This window comes from Equus quagga, chromosome 17 (assembly GCF_021613505.1).
Source record: "Equus quagga isolate Etosha38 chromosome 17, UCLA_HA_Equagga_1.0, whole genome shotgun sequence".
In the NCBI taxonomy this organism is placed as follows: Eukaryota; Metazoa; Chordata; class Mammalia; order Perissodactyla; family Equidae; genus Equus; species Equus quagga.
In genome coordinates this window covers 29491702-29512140 of record NC_060283.1, presented here as the reverse complement: position 1 = coordinate 29512140, position 20439 = coordinate 29491702, and the positions used below count along the sequence as shown (strand labels likewise).

The 20439-nt window shown below is 38.3% G+C and overlaps 1 protein-coding gene across 1 annotated transcript in view; it reads left to right on the top strand.

Moving 5' to 3' along the window:
• Positions 1-20439, top strand: part of PDHX (pyruvate dehydrogenase complex component X) — a 65040-nt gene that overhangs the window by 26383 nt on the left and 18218 nt on the right. The window contains exons 3-5 of the mRNA XM_046644591.1: positions 6227-6327; positions 13455-13654; positions 16113-16211. Of these exons, the coding sequence (XP_046500547.1) occupies positions 6227-6327; positions 13455-13654; positions 16113-16211 (400 nt within the window). The remainder of the gene's footprint in view (positions 1-6226; positions 6328-13454; positions 13655-16112; positions 16212-20439) is intronic.

Below are 20439 nucleotides of genomic sequence, written 5' to 3'. Positions count from 1 at the left end.
AGCGTTAATGCTTTTTTGCATTTCTGTTAATATTTCTATTATGTCAGAATTTTAAAATTGGAGAGTATTCTTCAGTAAACTTTCTGTGGTGCTAGAAGTGCCGTGTCTGCACTGACCAATACAGTCCCCACTAGCCACGTGGGTGTCAAGCACTTGAAATGGGCAACAGAGTGAAATCTAAGGGTCAGAAGGGTATGAGGGAGGTTCCTGGCAGTCTCCTCGAGCTGCTGCTCCTGCCTTCAGCCCTCAGGGAAGGACCTCAGATGGCCAAGGAGCCAGGTTGCCTGGGTCTTGGGCCATGCACATGACACCCCTTCTTGTTTGTGTGATGAAGTGAGGAGAGTTGGCAAACACTGCCTGGGGACCTCTCCTCTGTCTTCGCACACCGCCGTAGGCACTGCCCGGATCAGGTGGCATTGTCTGCTTGTTTGTACTCTTCTTCAATCAGATTAGGAGCTTCTCGAAGCAGGTCTGTCTTATTATTACTTTTACCACAGTGTCTTGCACAGTGTCATTCACACGGGGCAGCTGGTACATATTTGTTGAGTAAACACTTGACTTATTTCTCTCTTTAATCCTGGTTGTCATCATTGTTCAACATCACACAAGAAGAGGTTTTCCCTATAGTGTTCATGTAGGTGTGATTTTTTTTGGTCTTACAGATAAAAACTAACTCTCCCCCACCACTATCATTGCACATACCTTTTAAATAAAGACTTTTATTCTTAATGTTTAGCAGAAAAAAATTATTTTGTGAAAGCCACAGAATGTGTTTAGTTCATAATATAAACATCGCCATTAACTGTGGTTCATGAAGACTATACTTCCTACCCAGAGTTTAAAAAGAGAAAGGGAAGCCTCTGTATGCTCCAGTCCTCAGCTCTGGCAGCTGCCCATCTGGACAAAGGAACAGGATGATGATGCTGGCTTCGGTGCTGGGGAGCGGCCCCCGGGCGGGCCTCTGCTCCTGCCCCTCCTGGGGCCCGCACTCTCGCTCCGGGCCCGCTCCGCCTTGCCTGCTGACACACCATGAGGAGATGGCACAGGGACACTGCAAGGCTGCCATCTCCTTCCACAACTGGTCAGCCATCAACGTGGCAGCTGAGGAGCCGTCTGTCAACTCACACCATCCGTGATAGTCTGTCCTGGCTTCTCAGTCTTCTCTATGCTATGAACTCGTTGTAGACAGAGCCCTATCTTATCGTTGTGTTTATACCTAGTGCTTAGTTATACACTGATGTTTGTCGAATGATCTGTTTGAGATCTCAGAATATGGACTGGGCAGCCAGAGTGAATCTTGGTTCTTAATAACATCCCGAACATTTTTATCTAAAGATGTTTTGAACTGTTATTTGAAGATGTCTGTGGAGAGTTAACCTGTCGTTTTCAGTTCCATGATTTCTGTGTGTGTGTAGCTGCACATTCAAAACCTTCCTGAGACTCAGAGAGATTGAGTAACTTAGTCACGATTACTAGTTAAGTGTCAGAACTTGGAATCAAACCTGTGTCTGAGTTGGAAGAGGTTTTTTAACTATCCTGCTTGTGGCTTTTCTGAATTGTAGCCTAATTGTTGATCAAGGCTGAACCTGAATAGATTTGGAATCTTCTGGCTCATTATTTAGTCTCAAAATTTTCTTTAGGCATTTACATTATGTTTTATTATTGATAGAACTTGAGTTTTGTGATAAATTAGAGGTAATGTGCCTTGGTGTAATAATACGACGTTTAAGCTTTGCTGTGGTTGCTCAGGAAATCTCACCGCACGACGGATAGATCCTTTCCTTCTCTGTTTCTCTCCATTTTCTCTCTCTCTCGGCATTCTCATAGAGCTGATATATATATGTCTATGTTAGCTGAGGAGATGTACATATAATTAAAATAAAAAGCAAGCAAGCTACCTAAGTTTTTAAGTGTTAGAAGCATACTGCAAATCAAATGTTAGAACCAAAAGAAATAGAAAGGACAATTTGATGTACACCTTATGAGGAAATGGGGATTTGTGAAATTATTGCAATTTTTCCCTGAAGTGTTTCAATCTCAGACGCTTTGTTTGGAGGCACTAGCTAGAGCCCTGGAGAGGGAAGCAGGACGTAAAACACCTCGTGAAGCAGCTCCTGGTCTGCTGGACAGAGGACCACCCGATTGTAAAAAGCAGCTAATAATGCAACATAGCTTTTGATAATGCAATTTGTGATTCATTCAAATTGATTAGGACTGCTATAGGAATTCAGGAATGGGAACGAAATCATCTAGGTTGATCTGTGCTGAAGTAGAATTTGTGGATGGGCGTTTGGAATTTGAAATAGGTGAGCACAAGTGATAAACATCATTTTACTGTTTTCCTGTGACCAGAATTCCTTCCTAGGAGTCTAGAAGAAGTATTTGATTGTTAGGTTGCCTAGTTCAATTGTTTTTTCCATGGTTACAGCAGAAGCATATAAGGGTGTGACTTTTTCCTTTTGAGAGGCAATCTATTTCAACTGCTAAAGCATCTGGCCTGTAAAGGAATGTGCGAGCAGTTACGTGCCCTGGCGCTGTCGCCTCCTCTGTAGGACCAGTGAGGGGCCCTTTGGTCTCATCTCTCCTTACCTCACCCCCCAGTCTTGTTGCTTTTCTCAGGTACTGTGAGCCGGGTGCTCCCGAGTCCTGTTCTCTTTCACCCTCAGGGCTTTGGCTGTGTGGTGCCTGCTGCCTGCTTCACTGCCCTTCACTTGACTGTCTCTTCATCTTTTCAGGCTCAGATTCGATGTCATTTTTTTAGGAAGCATTCACACCCTCCAGAAACTGCATTAGACGCCCCTCTTGAATGTTCCACAGCATCCTGACTGCACCCAATCCCACTGTAATTCCCAGTTAACTTGTCGGTAGATGGTAAGCAGGCTTCTTGAGGTCAGAAATCTTAACTTTTCTCCCTGACTGCTGTACCCCTAGTGCCCTAACTTTTTTCAGTAAACTTTTCAGTAAATATCTGTGGAGTAGAAAACAATCTCTTTGGGGTTAGACCGAGCATATTTTAGGTGTTCAGTAAATATCATCCAACAGATAAATTTGTTTATTTCATTAAAATAGTTCATATTGGTGGTTCTGAAGTATTTCAACTGAAAATACAGTGTGTGTATGAGCATCTTGGTATGCAGTGGGGTGGTTTCTATACAGAGATCGTTTGGAGCATGTTTGTTATCTCGGTGGTTCACATTTCCCTTCATGTTCTTTTGTTGTGTGCCTATAACTGTTGCTTTACCACCTATTTTTGCTGTGTGTGACGGAGTGTATTTGTATGTTACATATATTTCTATTTCTGTATTTTTTAGTCTGTTTTTGTTTTAGGTCTGTCTCTTGTCAGCCACATTTACCCAGATTTTTGTTGTTGTTGTTCATTTTGGTAATTTCTGCTCTTAGGAGGTGGTTTAAATCCACGTACGTTTATTGCAAGTATGGATACATTTGAACTTATTTCTGCCGTTTTTGTGTTTTCTATTTTTTTTTTCTTTTCATGTGTCTGCAATTGGATGGCAGGTTTTGTTATTTAATTTTTTCTCTTCTTTTTTGATTGCTGTGGATTGTATTTCTGTTTTTATATTTTTATGGTATATACCATTAAGTTTTTTGGATACGTAATTAAATTTTGCCAACAAAGTCGAGTTATCTAGCATTTTTCCGCTTATCTGTATCAGAGTTCTTAGCATGCTTTAACTATCAACTAAACATTCCCTTCCCAGCTTATTATTGTTTTGAGTTTGAGTTTTACACTTTTTAAAACAACATTTTATTTTTATTTTATTTTGTTTATTTATTTTTTGAGGAAGATTAGCCCTGAGCCAACATCGGCTGCCAATCCTTCTCTTTTTGCTGAGGAAGATTGGCCCTGAGCTAACATCTGTGCCCGTCTTGGTCTGTTTTATATGTGGGGCACCTGCCACAGTGTGGCTTGATGAGCAGTGCACATGTCCACCCCTGGGATCCAAACCAGGGAACCCCAGGCCACTGAAGCAGAGCGCGTGAATCCAACCGTATGCCACCAGGCCGGCGCCATGTTTTACACTTTTCTAAACCCTGAGAAATTACCTTTTGAATGATTAATAGTTAGCATTTTATCAGTTTCTTTGGTAACTTGTTTCCTGTAGCCTGTAGGTCCCCTCTGTGTTTACTTTTCTTCTTGATGAACTGCATTTTATAATAGCTCATCAATAAGTGGTAAATTTTCCTCGCCTTTCTATGTCTAGAGAATACTCTTCCTTCAGTCTGGAATGATGGTTTGCTGCATATAAAATTCTAGACAGTTATTTTTCCTTGGCTTCTTGAAGATATCGCTCTGTCGTCTCTGACCTCTGTTGAGATGCTGGAAGCGTGCTCTCAGTCTGTCATTCCAGTGAGGTAACCTGGTTTCTTTTCCTCTGGTAGCTTTTAGGATTGTTTTCATTGTTGGTAGTGTGCAGTCTCTCTGCAGTGCATCTAATGTGGGTTCGTGTTTACACAGAGTCGTCGTCTTTTTTCCTGTTTATTTTTTGTTGAGGATAACTCGCATCAAGTGTGAGCTCTGTGGATTTTCACACACACACAGCTTCAGGTCACCACTGCCTAGTCAAGGTGTAGAGTATTGCCAGCAGGCCGCCAGGCTCCCTGAGCCCCTGCTGGTCAAGACGCCCTAGGAGCCGCGCTTCTGAACTCACTCAGAGCTCTTTCATTTTGAGGGAATGTATCTTTTCAGTTCTGGGAAATTCTCGACAATTCTGTCTTCCTGCACTGCTTCTTTACCGTCCCCTGCAGTCTCTCCCCTGGAACTCCATGAGACACACCTGGCAGCCTCAGTCTGTCTCTCTCAACTGCTCTCTTCTATTTCTTATCTTTTTGTCTCCCTTCGTTAAGTTCCAGGTAGTTCCTTAATGCCACATTTAATTTACTAATTCACTTCACTATGTCCGGTCTGGAATATATCCCATTGGTTGTTTCTTTTTATTTCAATGACTGTATTTTTCATTTCCAAGGTTTCCAATTAATTTTTTTCCTTTCTGCATGGTACTGTTTTGTTTTATTTCGTACGTTATTTTTCCCAATCTCTTGTTCTTGTGATGGGTCTCCTACCTTCATTTCTATTTCTGAACATCCTCAAGATACTTATTTTAAAATCTTTGGCAGGTTGCACTAAATGAATTGCATCTGGAATGAATTTCTGTTCTGATTACTGATTTTGTTTCTTAGCATTACATTTCTTCATGTGTTTTGGAACTTTGTCTTGCAGTTTGCTTTTGAGTGGATGGTCTTGTTTGAGCGTTCGATGTCTTGCCGCTCATCCTCTCCTGTCCCCTTCCCCCATCCCGAGTCCAGGGATTTACTGTTGGTGTTGGAGATGTCAGAAGATGCAGTATGGAGCCGGAGGGGGTCTTGGCTCAGATCCTGGTGTTGAGGCAGTGACTTTGTTCCCCACCTTCCTAGACCCACAGTTCTGATTCAAGCCATCGTCCGAGTCAGTGGGCTTGATTGCCGTTTGATCAGCCTCCTTTCTGAGTGGAGGAACCCTAACCCAGCCCTAGCTTTGAGTAGAGAATCTGATTTGAGGCCCTGTCTTCCGCAGGCCACTTTTCGTTCCCTTTACTCAAAAGGAAGTCACCCCCACCACCCCCTAATCTGCTTCTAGATCCAGAAACCAGCAAGTCAGGTCCTGCTCAGCATTGTTGAGTATCCATACTGTTTCTGTTGCACAGAGGTGTTTCTTATTTGACCTGAGCTGTATCTTTGATTTTCTCTCTTTAACCTTAATATGCTTTATTCATTTATGCTGTGTGGTGCCGACAGGATTTCTGAACTCACCCTACGATGTTAACCCAGAAGTGCTATTAATTGTAGAACTTTTCTCTTCATGGAATAATGAAGTATGTTAAAAAATGTGGGGATTGGAATTGATGTGTTTAGAGGAGGATATGCATTTCTTGCTGTTGTCTCTAAAATGTGATTTTGTTTTTAATATTTGCTCATTAATCTTTGTAATCACTTTTTTTATCATAACAAATACAATTTATATCCATTATAGTGTTTTTGGAAAATACAACAAAACATACATGTATGCATGCACACACACAATGGGAATTACTTGTAATTCCACAGCCCAGAAATAGCTCCTGAATATTTCGGTATTTATTATTCATGTTCCACACACATATACACACATACCCCCACATTTTAATATTCATATTTTAAAAAACAGAACAAACCCAGTCTTATTTTCTAGGTGAAGCTGTGAGTGCTGGAGATGCCTTATGTGAAATAGAGACCGACAAAGCTGTGGTTACCTTAGATGCGAGTGATGATGGCATTTTGGCCAGAATAGTGGTAAGTTTTCATTTTGATTGTCTTCAACAGGATGAAGATTTCTTAACTGTAGAGTTTCTTGAAATAAAGTTACCTTTTATTTTTACCTCTTTATAGTGTTGTATTATCTGACATAATACATTTTTAATTCAGATATTTAAAATATTTTAGTGTTAAGGTCCGATGATAGCCAGTGATGATCAGCTGACAAAGAACTTTTTCAGCCATGACAGTGGTGCTCATTCTTTTGGGTTCCCTAGTGGAGAATGAGAAGCATTCAGGCCTGAGGGAGGAGAGAAGATTATTTGAGGTGGAATTTGAAGATAAAGGAAGGAATGGGTTAAAGCTTAGAGCTATCAATTTTCAAGTTTGTAGTTGATACAATCGAAAAGAAGGAATGTTTTACTCTTACCACATGAGAAAAACAGTCGTGTCTTTATCCATCCCTAGGACTCCCAGCGCTGGAAGCATGTAAAGTGACTGTCTGCTCAGCTCCTGCTCTCTAGACAAGACTGCCGTCAGTTGTGTTGTGTAGGTTTCCTAGCCACATTCAGTGACCTGTCTTTTGATAGTACATTTTCTGTTCCATGAGCATTTTTATGGAGAATATGCTTGTGGGTCTAGGAAGACCAAAGCCATTTCCTTTTGCATCTAAATTTAAATATATGCAGTAATTTTGAATCCTCTTCTCTGGGCAGTCTTTGCTTTATGACTAATTAAAACTATGGGGCTACAACTTGGATGCTTGGTGATGTTACTAGAAGCTGATTTTTTTTAGTCTTTCAACCAAAATGTGTAGCAATACTTGAAGAGGCTACTTGAATAACAGAAGAAAATATGGAGAATCACGTAGCCATTAAAATTGTTTCTAGAAAAAAATGTGTGGTTTCTTTATATGTATTATACATTAATGGAAGTTCAAAAAGTTTTTTTGGAAAAATACTTTTTGTGTGTGTGTGAGGAAGATTGGCCCTGAGCTAACATCTGTGCTAACCTTCTTCTATTTTTTGTGGGATGCTGCCACAGTGTGGCTTGACGAGCAGTGCCATGTCCACGCTCGGGATCTAAACCTGCAAACCCTGGGCCACTGAAGTAGAGCGTGTAAACTTAACCACTACGCCACTGGGTCGACCCCTGAAAAAATACTTTTAAAATTGCCTGTGGACAGTGATTACAATCTTGTAGGACTTTTAAAGAAAAACATAAATGTGGAAAAGATTAGAATAAAGTGTTATAAAAATGTTGAGTGTTTGTCTTTAGGGAGTAGAACTAAGTGATTTACCTGCCCCATTTTTTCTGTTTTTCTGTATTTTCTAAATTTTTTATAATATGTTCTTTATTCTTATAATGCAGTATGAATTTATGTGAAAAGTCAGTAAAATAAAATGCTGGAAACATGACTGTTTAAGGTTAGGTGGTATATTCGCTTATGGAGGACGTTGCTTTCTTAGCTTCTTGAACAGTTAGAGGAAGCGTGGTGTAGCAGCTGAGACCGGGCTCTCGAGTCACGCTGCCGCCTGGTCCATTAGCTAGCACGTTCTGCCAGCTATTAGTTTTGTAGCAATTGGCAGATTCTCTGCCTTTTTCTTTATAATAAAGTAGAGATACAATAATACCTACATCATGGGATAGTAGTAGAAATTGAGATAATACACATAAGCAAGACCTGTCACCCGGCAAGTGTTAATAAATGTTGCCATTCTGGTTAATGTTACAATTCTTCACTCAGCTCTTGGGGACCATTAGCGCCCATGTCAGTCGTGTGTTTGTGTATTAGTGTGTTTTGGTTGTTTGTGACTGGACAGTAGGTGTCCATTCGTGCCTCTGTAGTTTGATTTGTACGGATAAGCTGCATATTTATCAGTAGTGCCCTGTTGAAGTGTTTTTAATTCTGAGCTGCCAGCTCCCGTCCGCTTTGAGCATGGATGCACTGCCTTCCTTTGTCGTCTTTACCCAAAGACCACACGTGGAGGAATGTCATCCCCTAATTAGATGTAGATCTATACACAGTTTTTCATTCCTGTTTCTTACTAGAAAATCCCTCTCCCTTTTTTCTACTCACTTATATTTTATTTCTTATGTTCTAATTTGTCAAACTTCCTTTACTTGCCATCTAAAATATTAACAGCCATGTTGAAACACATTGTTGAAAATACTTCCTTGGAGGAAATATCAGTGGAGGTGTAAAATTTCTGTACCTTTATAACTAGGAAAATATAAATATTCATACCAAAATAGTTTCTTTGACTAATTTATGCAGCGTTTTGAAAAGGAAAAAGATTGTTTGAATTCCCATAGGTAATAAACCCAGCTACATTTTGTTGTGTGTGCTTTTGGCAAGCTGTGTTCCTGGCCCTAGTTCTGGATTGTTGCGCTGTGAAAGTCTTCCAGAATTGACAGCATTTTCCACTTAGCTGCTCAGTAATGCATTTCGGATGGCTGACTGTGGCGTGGTCAGCAGTGCCCATTCATCTGGCCTCTCGTGCTCTGAAACAGTGGGGCGGCGAGGACACAAGTAGCTGTTTCCTTGGCAAAACAAAGATCGTATGTATATTTCAAGGGCTTTGTGGCTTTATTATTATTCCACATGCTTTTGGGATAGTAAGAATGGGAGTGTATTCATGTCCCAATATACGTAGTTTTATGGGGGGAAAATGGAGAAAAAATTAAGGTGGTATTACTGGTGGGTTTTGTTTTTTTGCCTTTCACCCTACTCCGTTCCCAACCTCCCCACTTTGCTTTTCATGGTGGAATAATTCCCATATTAGCACACATACGAAAATGATTTTTATAGGAATACATATAAGAGATTTTTACCTTCAGAATCAAGGAGTTGGATAATTGAACTTACTACAAGGCAAGTGCTGATACAAAACTCTAGTTTTTAGTTTGCCCACATTTTTGAAAGATTAGAAATGGTAACCGATTTTGCTCTTCTAGGGAGTTATTTCCACAGTCTTTGAGAGGTTTTTGTGTTCTTTCTTTTCCCCCCAGTTTCATTCTTTTCTTTGTACTCATAATTTTTACTTCTGAATTCCATTTTAAATTTAAAATAATATTTATTACATTTCAATTAGAACCAGAAAAAAGTGTAGAAGCTCTTAATAATAAGGATAAAGAATAATTGCTGTCAGTGTAGATAATTTTATGATTCATTTCCAATTTAATTTAGTTAATGGGAGAGTTGTTAAATTCTCATTTAATCGCTAGTAAATTGTCATGCAGAAACCTTAAATTATTACACATATATTAGTTCATAAACTTAGTCTTAAATTTATTCAGCAAATTGGACAGCAAGTGTTTTAAATAATAAAGTAATAAAGTAGAATATTAGGATGCCATTTGGAGAGTTTATTGAAGATTGTCTAGTTTGGCTTTGAGCATATTTAGGGTTACTATATAATTTGTCATACAAACCAGGATACTTCTGAGGGTGAAACCGGTGTAGGATGTTATGATTATTCAAACTTACATAATTTTGTAAAGTTTTACTTTATTGACTGGCGATACATTCATTGATAGATTTTTATTTTAGTGGTAGACCATTATTCAGAACAATTTTTAGAGATAGAATCTTTCTGAGAATTAGCATCCATGGATAGTGAAACAAATGTTTTTGTAAACTTTCCCTTTATTGGTCATCTGATTATTAAAAAGCAGTTATTATTTTTGGTACTATTCATGTTATTCAATCAATTTTTTAGCTGTATGTCACTCTAATACTATGTCGTTGGTGTTTTCTAAAGAAGAGGGTTTTATCTGTGTGGTTTTATTTCATTGTTAGAACCTCCTGCCCTTATTTTCCATTGAATTGCCTGCAGCTGCCTTCAGAGTTGCGTTTTATAGTTTGAAAGTTTATGGTTGGAATTTCAAGTTGTGAGACCTTCGCTTGATTGTCTGTAGACTGGAATATTTTCAACTGAGAAAATATCCTCTCAAAGCTAAGAGCAGATCCTACTAAATGGAAGATATTCTCAGTTCTAATTTCTCGTATTGAAATGAGTAAATGACATATTGAAGTGGTAAATAAGTCTATGTTCCTCATGAATTAAAAGCTAAATTAATTTTAATCACCTTTATATCTTCTTTCTTACACTTGTTTTTAAAAATAGTAGCCCCATCTTTAGGGGCTACATGATAATTTCCATCACGTAAATACGATTCACAGATGTGGTGCTGATCATGTGAATGGTGTCTCTCATGTCAGACTGCATTTGAATCCTGGCCTGGGTACTTCCTAGCCTTGTCATCTTGAGCAAATCGTTTAAGCTTTCTGTGCCTCAGTTTCCTCATCCATAAATGGGAATAATAATAACACTCACCTCGTAAGGTTACGAGGAGAATTAAGTGAGTTAATCCTGTGCTAGCACAGTACATGGCACCTGAAAGCTGGACAGACCGTTCCTCCAGCACTTAATGGAGGTTTCTTCTCTCCCTCTGCGTTTCAGCTTGTTGCTAATTAGTTTTCAGCTTCAGTGTTCCTTATGTATCCTCCTTTTAAAGCAAAGTTCGTCGTGCATATAAGTTTAACAACACATATTAAAGAATAAAAACAATTTAAAACCGTATAATGGTTTAAACGACGGCGGGAAATCTTGCTAAGTTTCCAAACCAAGTCAGTCCTGTGGCTCGGCATCCCCGGTAACCATGTGCGTCCCCTGCAGTTCTCAGCGGTTTTCAGACTGTTCTGTCTTAAAGAAGAAAAATATTGAAATAATTGCTTGACTTATTATTTTTCAATGTCAGAATTAAAACAGACACTATTTACCAGCACCTTTAACGGATTGAAGCCCCTCAAAGAGTTTCACTGTTGGGAAATACTACTGTAGACATTTTTTTAAAGATTGGCCCTGAGCTAACATCTGTTGCCAGTCTTTCTTTTTTCTTCTTCTTCTCCCCAAAGCCCCCCAGTACATAGTTGTACACTCTAATTGTAGTTCCCTCTGGTTGTGCTGTGTGGGACACTGCCTCAGCATGGCCTGATGAGCGGTGCCACGTCCACACCCAGGATCTGAACCGGCGAAACCCTGGGCTGCTGAAGCGGAGCGAGGAAACTTAACCACTCAGCCACGGGGCCAGCCCCATGATTTTAGTGACTTTAAATGGAGCTTTACTAGGCGTTGTTTTGTTTTAACTTCTGTTTTATGTTCAAGTTGTGTGGTAGCATATCCTTTGTCCTTGTCCCTTGTATTTGGGTTTAATGTTTCATGGTGTCATTTTTTTTTTTTTTTTGAGAAAGATTAGCCCTGAGCTAACATCTGCCACCAATCCTGCTCTTTTTGCTGAGGAAGATTAGCCCTGAGCTAACATCTGTGCCCATCTTCCTCTGTTTTATATGTGGGACACCTGCCACAACATGGTTTGATAAGTCGTACATAGGTCATGGTGTCATTTTTTAATGGAAAAAATTAGTAAAGTTTATTTGATATTTCAATATGGCAAAAATTGAAATGCTTATTATTGCCTACTTGTGAAGGTGTCAGTAGGTGGGGTACATATGGAATCATTTGTATGATTTATTGTAGTAAATGAAACAGGATGAGGTGTCAGTTTCAGATTCAGTGTAGTGTCTGATTCAAATTTGAGAAATCTATTGATATCTTTAAAACAAAACTGCTTTTTTTAAAAAAATACTTTGCATTTGAGTGCTGTTCTTGATACGTGGATATTGGTCTTAGTTCTGGCTCAGTTTTGATAGGAATTAACATCAAGTGGACTTCATATCACTTAGTGCTTTTTCTATCAATTTTTTAGAAAGTTAGTCATTTTACTTTGTGGTTTTGAGTTAGCGGTTCATAAGCAAGTAATTAGACATTTTTAGAAGAAGAAAAAATTTTAACCTAATCATAATCTTAACTCATCTTTTTGACATAGTAAAGAAACATGAGCAGTCCACAGAAGTAAGACTTCGTTATGTGACAAACTAAACAAATTGTTTTTGAGTTTAGTGTTTTCCACAGCTTGCATTCATTAGACGTCTTTATTTAGTTTTATACACCCATTTCTTCTTTATATTTTGCTTCATCAGAACATTGTTCCTGTTCTTCTTCATCAGTAGTTAGTAAACTTGGGAGCTTCCTAACTGGCAAAACTGAAGCCATATTATCTTAAGAATAGTGCGCATACTAATAAGCATCAAAATTAATGTTACTCAGAAATGTCAAATGCATTCTCGGAGTCATGATTTTACTTATAATTACTGTATCAGAGAACATCCTGCAGCCTATCATTCTATTATTCATTAAATTATGTCTGTAATGAACCTTATTTAAAGTAATTGAAAGGGAATAATAGAAAATTTTAAAGGAATGACATTTTCTTCCAGTACTGAACTTACAAAATGCTGTCATCTGAAGGCTCTCTGGGGCCGTCTTTTAATAAATAAATAAGGATCAACCCTTTCTTTGTAAATTAATGCTGCTGAAATGCTTAAATGACATTGATCTTGAGTTAAACAGCATCATTGATCTTATTTATGCTTTTAATTGACGTTATCGGTGAAAAAGTGTTTGGTTTGCTGAGGCACCACCGTGTTTCTGATGTACTTATAAAAAATTCACGAGGTTTTATTTTATTTCTCAGATTTTGTAAATACGTAGATATATAGGGAAAAAATTAAATATACAATGGGATGTTCTTTTTTCCAGAGACTAAGTTTACTGAAAATATTTTCTTTTAAATTAATTTCAGCAAATAGGACTAATTTGGGGGAGTTAATCCCTTACTAGGTAAGGCGTGGAATTCCTGAGCCATTGTATAGAGACTGTCCAGAAAGACAAGCAGTTGAGGTCTGTAGCCACAGCCTCCTGTTTTGGATTTGTACCGATGGACATCAGAAAGAAGATGGTTGTGTTAGCTCTTATATATTTGAAGGCTGTCAGAAAGAGGAGAGATGCTAGAATTTTCCCTTTATTTCAGGAGGTGGCATTAGTACCTGGGAGGGAGAAAGTGGTGAAGGAAGGTGTAAGTCGGGGAAGGCAGACGAGGAAGGTGGTGGGTGGGGGAGGAGGAGGCAGGCTGGCTGGGAAGTAGGTTTTAGCTCAAATTGAGAGACCTTTCTAATGAGTGCAGAGTTGTCCAAGGAATAAGCTACTTCTTGAGTTCGTGGGCCTTTCCGTCTCTGGAATTATTTTCTTTTTAAAATATAGGTTGAAGAAGGATCTAAAAATATACGGCTAGGCTCACTAATTGGTTTGCTAGTTGAAGAAGGACAAGATTGGAAACATGTTGAAATTCCCAAAGAAGTAGGTCCTCCATCACCAGCTTCGAAACCATCAGTGCCTCACCCCTCACCAGAACCACAGATTTCTATCCCTGTCAAACCGGAAGTCACACCAGGGAAACTGCAGTGAGTATGTTTCTTTGAATGATGTTAAAAAAAAATACGTTATGACAACTTTCCGGGTATTTTAATCATTACCGTGTTTGAAACATCTTTGCACAGTGAGTAGGAATTTGCTGACCTTCCGTTTTTTCTCTTAGGAAACTGAGGCATAGGAATGATTATTTTATCACCACTGTTCACTCCACACAGTTTCTGAATCCCTGCTGTGCTCCAGGCTCTCGAAAGCCCTGCACACCCAGTGGAGACAGAGCGAACAGTCTGTGTCCACACGGAACTTAGGTCTCAGGATTCCAGCATGGAATTCAGTGTACCAAACTTCACTTTGTGTTCCCATTCATGGAGTTGTAATTACTGTAAGGTGAATTCCAGTTTCAAATGTATAACCGATATAAAGTGGAACTAGCATTTTCACATGCGTTCCTTTTCCACCTATTCTGCGTTCGAGTTTCTGAGACAGACTAGAGCTCCATTTTGTTCAGTCCTGTAGAAGCACGGACACTCAGTAAACGTTGTTTTGCTTTAGCTTTATGTAGCTTTAATTGGTGGGCTCTGAAAATTCGAAAGGTTTCATTTATTTATTTTAATCTCTATAATTATACAAAATTTCTTAATAAAGAAAAGTTCTTCATAGAGAAAGGTCCTATTAAGAACCGCATTTGAACTTAAATAAAGATGCAGACTCTTTCGTTTAAACAAATTGCCTTGACTCCTCTTTCTTTTCTCTTCTTTCATTTACCATGAACATCAGAAGGCAGGCTCACGGGGTATACTTAGTGCTCTGCTCCTCTTGCCAAGATAGTAGCACGTGCACTGTCATTCTGTCAAGATCCATCATGTGAGACTTCACATGGGTCTGAGGCCCCTCGGTGTGGGTTCAAGCCGGCTCACCCATGAACCTACACATTGTTGGGCCATGCCATGATTTTCTTTTTTAAAAGCATTTTTTTAATTCATGGGTTACTAGTTAATCTTACATAAAAATCTAAAGTTTCTGTTTCTCTTGAAGAATGTGACAGTGTGATGGCACTGAGCCCATATCAGCTAGAGCTATTTCCCTGAAATACAGCAAGTGCCACATTTGTTCCTCTCCGTTTCTGAGTTACAAACTCTGGACCCAGCATATTTGACTCTCTTTCTTTATCTGTCTGTCATCATTTGTGTCTGCTGCTTTCTTGGAGGCCTTAATTGAAGAGTAGACACTTACTTGTCATGCGACCTTTTGTTGTGACTCAGTTTCCTTGTCTATATAATCAACATAATTGTTTTTGCCTCACTTACTCTTCTGGAGTATATGTAAAGTAAAAATGCTTTCATGTAAATACCAAGGGCTTTAAAAAATAGATGAAGGATACAATTCAATGACAACAAAACAAACAAGCTAATTAAAATGGGCAGGGGACTCAAAGATACATTTCTTCCAAAGAAGATATACAGATGGCCAACAAGCACACGAAAGTATACTCAACATCACTCATCATTTGGGAATTGCAAATCAGAAACACAATGAGATATCACTTCACACTCATTAGAATGGCAGTTATCAGAAAACATAAACACAGAAAATAAATTGACAAGGATGTGGAGAAATTAGAACTCTTGTGCACTGTTGGTGGAATATAAAGTGGTGCACTCACTGTGGAAAACAATATTTCAGTTCCTTGAAAAATTAAAAATACAATTTCCATGTGATCTAGCAGTTCATGTTTTGGGTATATACTCAAGCAAGGACTCAAAAAGATATTTGTATACCCATGCTCAAGCAGCATTATTCACAGTTGCCAAAAGGAGGAAACATTGCATGTGTCCAAAATGTGCCATGTGCATACAGTGGAGTGTTTTTCGGTCTTAAAAAGGAAGAAAATACTAAACCTACACTATGACATGGGTGAACCTTGAAGACATTATGCTGAGTCAAATAAGCCAGTCACAAAAGGATAAATACTGTATGTTTCCACTTACAGGAGTTACCCAGAGTAGTCATTGGTAAAGAGAGTAGAATGATAGTTGCCAGAGACTGAGAGGAGGGAGTGTGAAGTGATATCTCATTGTGTTTCTGATTTGCAATTCCCAAATGATGAGTGATGTTGAGTATACTTTCGTGTGCTTATTGGCCATCTGTGTATCTTCTTTGGAAGAAATGTATCTTTGAGTCCCCTGCCCATTTTAATCACGATGTTTGTTTTGTTGTCATTGAATTGCATCCTTCATCTATTTTTTAAAGCCCTTGGTATTTACATGAAATAGTAACCAGTTAAATTTGTATGAAAATGTTTTGGGAGTAAAATAAGCCAGAATAGTCCAGATTAATTTATTTGACTATGACTATCAGTGGGAGGCATTTTAGCCTTATTGTAAGTTTTTATTTTTCTAATCATCAGCAAAACAAAAACTGACATTTAGATATCTTTGAATCAAATATAGGTGTTAATTTGTTCCATTAATCTGCATATTTTCTTCTTAGGTTTCGTTTAAGTCCAGCTGCCCGCAATATTCTGGAAAAACACACACTGGATGCTAGCCAGGGCACAGCCACCGGCCCCCGGGGGATATTCACCAAAGAGTATGTGTGCACTTTTTGTAATAACCAATTCCATCATTTATCACCATCATCTTTTTCTGGAAATACTTAAAGAAGAGCTTTCTCAGTGTTAAGGTTTAAAGGGAAGGACACTGTTCTCTTGTACCTTTAATTGCTTCTGTTAGTATAAAATTGTACTCTATGCGAGGGTTGTTTTCTGAATAATTGCAGCATTACTGAAGAAGAGATCTAGTTTGGTAACTGAGCCAGATCTTTAGAAATGATGTTTAATGCAGAAAATTAGAGTACAGAATGGCGAAACTTCATATTGTTTTAAATTTGTATGAAATAATCATACAATCATTTAAATTTCTAAAACATGGAAATACACTTTTAACAATAATTTCATTCTTCTCCATTTGGATTTTGTTCACTTATTTGATCAAAGCAATTTCCAAATGAGGTTGGTTCTCTTTTTAGGTTTTATTTTCTATTCCATTGATCCATCCATGAGTTAATACCTTGCTTTTTTAGTACAACAGTCTTAATTAGAAATATTTTATAGTAAGCTTTAAAATCCGATGAAGCTATCTTTGTTCTTCTTTTTCAATAAATCAGTTTTCTTGGTTTATCTTGTTCTATTATGCTTCCAAATGAATTTTAATCAATCCTTCTAGGCCCAGGCAGGGCTGGGCAGGACTGTGGTATTTTTATTGGGATTGTATCACATTTTAAATTAACTTAGGGAGGACTGACATCTTTATGATGTTGAGTCTTCCTGTTAAAGAACTCTGGTGTGTCTTTCCGTTTGTTTACATTTTGTGTCTTTGAAGAGTATATTAAAACAGGTGGCCCCTGCTCTATTGAAACTTAGTCTAGAGGAGAAAACAAAGATGAATCAAACAGGCATACGAACTAATGTGAAATTACTGTAGTGATGTGTGCCGCATTTCTGTTGGCAGTAATGTTAAATTCTTCAAATTGAGTTAATGTTTTAAAGCAGTATGCTTATTCTCTGTTTATCTAATATTGATAAGAAATTGATCAGTAATATTGGCCAAAATTTTTATAAGTTGAGATAGAGCAAAGGTTATGAAATTATTAAGTGGCAGTGCTGGACCAGGTGGCTTTTCTTTTATTGGGTTATTTTACCCTTCATTAAAGCATTGGTTTTTTGTTGGATATTTATTGAAAGCGATACAGCTTTAATGCTCGGCTTTCCTCGTTTATCTGTCTTAGACCCTTACTGATTTGTTGATCAAACACTTGTGTGTGGTTTTCTTAAACACCAACTGTGACGTTGGTGCCCTACTTACATGAGTTGAAAGTCAGCTGTCCTGACCCCTGGCTGAAGGACAGCGTCTTAGACTTTGGGTTTTTACTTAAAGGACTTAAAACTTTCACTTAGCCGTAAAAAATGAAAATGAAGAATCTTGATAGCTAGTTACACCTAGTTTTTTCCCCACATCAATCCTTACTTAGTGTCTACTATTTGTGTCTTAATTTTGTTAAACTTCTGCCAGTCTCTAGCTTAGTAAAACCCTGTAAAACTGAGATAAAGCAACTTTCTTTATAACAAAGTAGACTTACCTATGTATCTGAGGGAAAGGATAAAGAATCTGTATTTAATTCATCAATCATTGAAGATTTGGTGAAATGTAAAATAATCATAGCCATACCTTAGAAGGATCAATTTTGCAAATTTGTGAAAGATAAATTAGAGCAGAAAAAGGCTTGAGATAAGGAGATAGGTTAATAGGCTCCTAAAGTAATCCAGCTAAGAGATAGTGAATACTTGAAGGTGGATGGAAGATGTAAAAGGGAGATGACTGACAGAGACAGCATTGTAAGGATAGAATCCAGAACAAGTCAAGGAATGAATTTGGGATTCTGATCTGAGTGATGAAATTTTGGCTTCATAAACAGAAACAAGATTTGGGAGGCATTTGTTTTGGTGGAATAACTAATGTGTTTGGTTTGAAGCTTATTGTCCATGCTGACAAGCCATCTGTTTGAAGCTTATTGTCCGTGCTGACAAGCCATCCAGGTATCAGGGTCAGTGAGGTGAAGATGCATTTCAGGAGATAGTTTGGGACTAGAGAGGTAGATTTGGTAGATAATAAAGTGATAGTTAAGATCACCAATAGGTAAACTTTTGAGAAGGCCGAAATTCCTGTGTGTGGGGGGATATCTGTGAGATGGATAAAAAGTCAAGGAAGAAGGGGTCTGAGCAAAGGCTCTGTAAGTTGGTGATTAGGTGACGTTTCAGAAGGCAGTTCTTTGGCGTGGTGGCGCTGGAGTGAACAAGCAGAGCTCCCTTCCTATCCCCTCTCTTTCCATACGCACTTAATACATAAGTGATGGACAAGGATCTTTTTAAACCCAAAGTGAAAGCTACAATAGTAATCTGACATTTCCTAAGGAGAATAAAATCATGTTATCTTGCTGTGTACCCTAAGAAAGCAGTGTTGAAGAGTTATGTTTTAATATTCTTGCCGTCTTTCTCTATTACCCAGTTCTCCTCCCTGCCCTTATCCTTTAACTTCCCACCATAAGAGAGTCAACCTGTGGTCTTCAGAATATGACATATTACAAAAGACTTCATGAGAAAAATAGATCCTTAAAGCATGCATTATTACGGATTTTTGCTTTGTATACCTCTAAAGATATCTGTGTTTTAACATTAAGGTGAGCTTTTGAAAAAAATTTTGTCCTTGTGTCAAATACAGAAATGTCATCTGATAAAACTGAGAAGTTGTAAGCTTTGGTATAAGCGGCTCCCACAGTACCTCAGCACACAGTCTTCAAATAGTGAGGGACATCCTTCCTCCTCACCTTGTCAACCAAACGTGCAAGTAAAATGGAAGGGTCAGTTCCATCCGCTGAGGAAGTCCCTCTGTTCCAGTGTATTTATTGAAGAAAATCATAAGTGTCATGGTCGCTTTTTTAATGTTGCATTGAAGCGAACATAGTGCCCAGAATATATCTTGTCAAAAGCATATAGACTTGACTTTGCCTGTGTGTGTAACTATTTTAAGAAAACAAGTGCTGGGGTCACAGTTACAGGCAGAACACTTTTAGGTTCTTTGCCTACAGCCTAACATCGTTGGTATATCTACATCTGAAATCATAGTTGTAGTTAATGTTTGTGTTCATATCACAGCATCAGAAATCTGGTAGGCATGACTGACAAGTGTCTGTTACATTTTCACTGGTATCTCTTTTTAAAACTAATTCATAACACCCTCAAATGGATGAAGGGATCTGGCAGAGAAGGTTCCACCCTGAGTGAACTCAAAGCATCCTGCAGAAGTGTATGATGGCATTTTTCTTTTTATTTTTATAGCTCTTATTGCCTGCCTAGTTCTTCAGGTTTAGTCTGATAAATTATTTAATGGACAGAAATCATTAAAATCATTCTCTGCATTATAGAAGCTAAATTGTTGACTGTTATTAAGCAGTAATTCACATTTATACTCCCTGAGGTCTGGAAGTAAAGTCAGCAGTACAATGTGCTGGGACCAGGGGCCGGACTGATTCTCTGCTCCCTTGTGAAGAGGGTTAAAGAGTCCCTTACTTTTACTCTTCACCAAGTGCTGTTTGACCCGAGAATCTCAATTACTGCAGGGGTGGAACCGCACTGCCTTTTCTTGATAAAATACTGTGTATAGGAGTTAAGCTGGTAGTGAAATAAAAATGTGTCTATTTGGTGGGACCAACCTTTTTTTAAAATAGATGTATTTAGGCATTATTTTAGATTTTTTAGTCTCCTCACATGTTCATTGTGTTTGGTATTTTTATTTTTAACTGATTACTGAGGTAAATTAGTGATCCCTGTGCAAAGACATTAATGTGTCTTGGATCTGCCACTCTGATGCTACACTTTATTTGGTTGAAAACACAGATTAGTAAGATTTTGTTAGAGATGTATTTAATTCCTTTATGGGATGGAGAGAGACTAGTAATGTTAGGCTGTGACTTGTATGAGCTCTTACAGGCTAAGTATGTTTCATAGAAGGCATTTTTCTGAATCACAAAAGGCCTTATTTTATACCAGGGCTCACACTTTTATCAATCTGGCTAGGGTTTTGGCTCATGCCGGTAAATTGTATTGGCAGTCATTTATTTCTCATGTAAATGATATCACAATTAACTGGAAAATGCTGCTTTTGGTTATAAATATCCTGAATAAGTTAAAACTTACCTTCCAAACATAAGTAAGTTTGTTCTCAAAAGCCCTAGCAGTCCATAAGATGGTTCTCCAGGACGC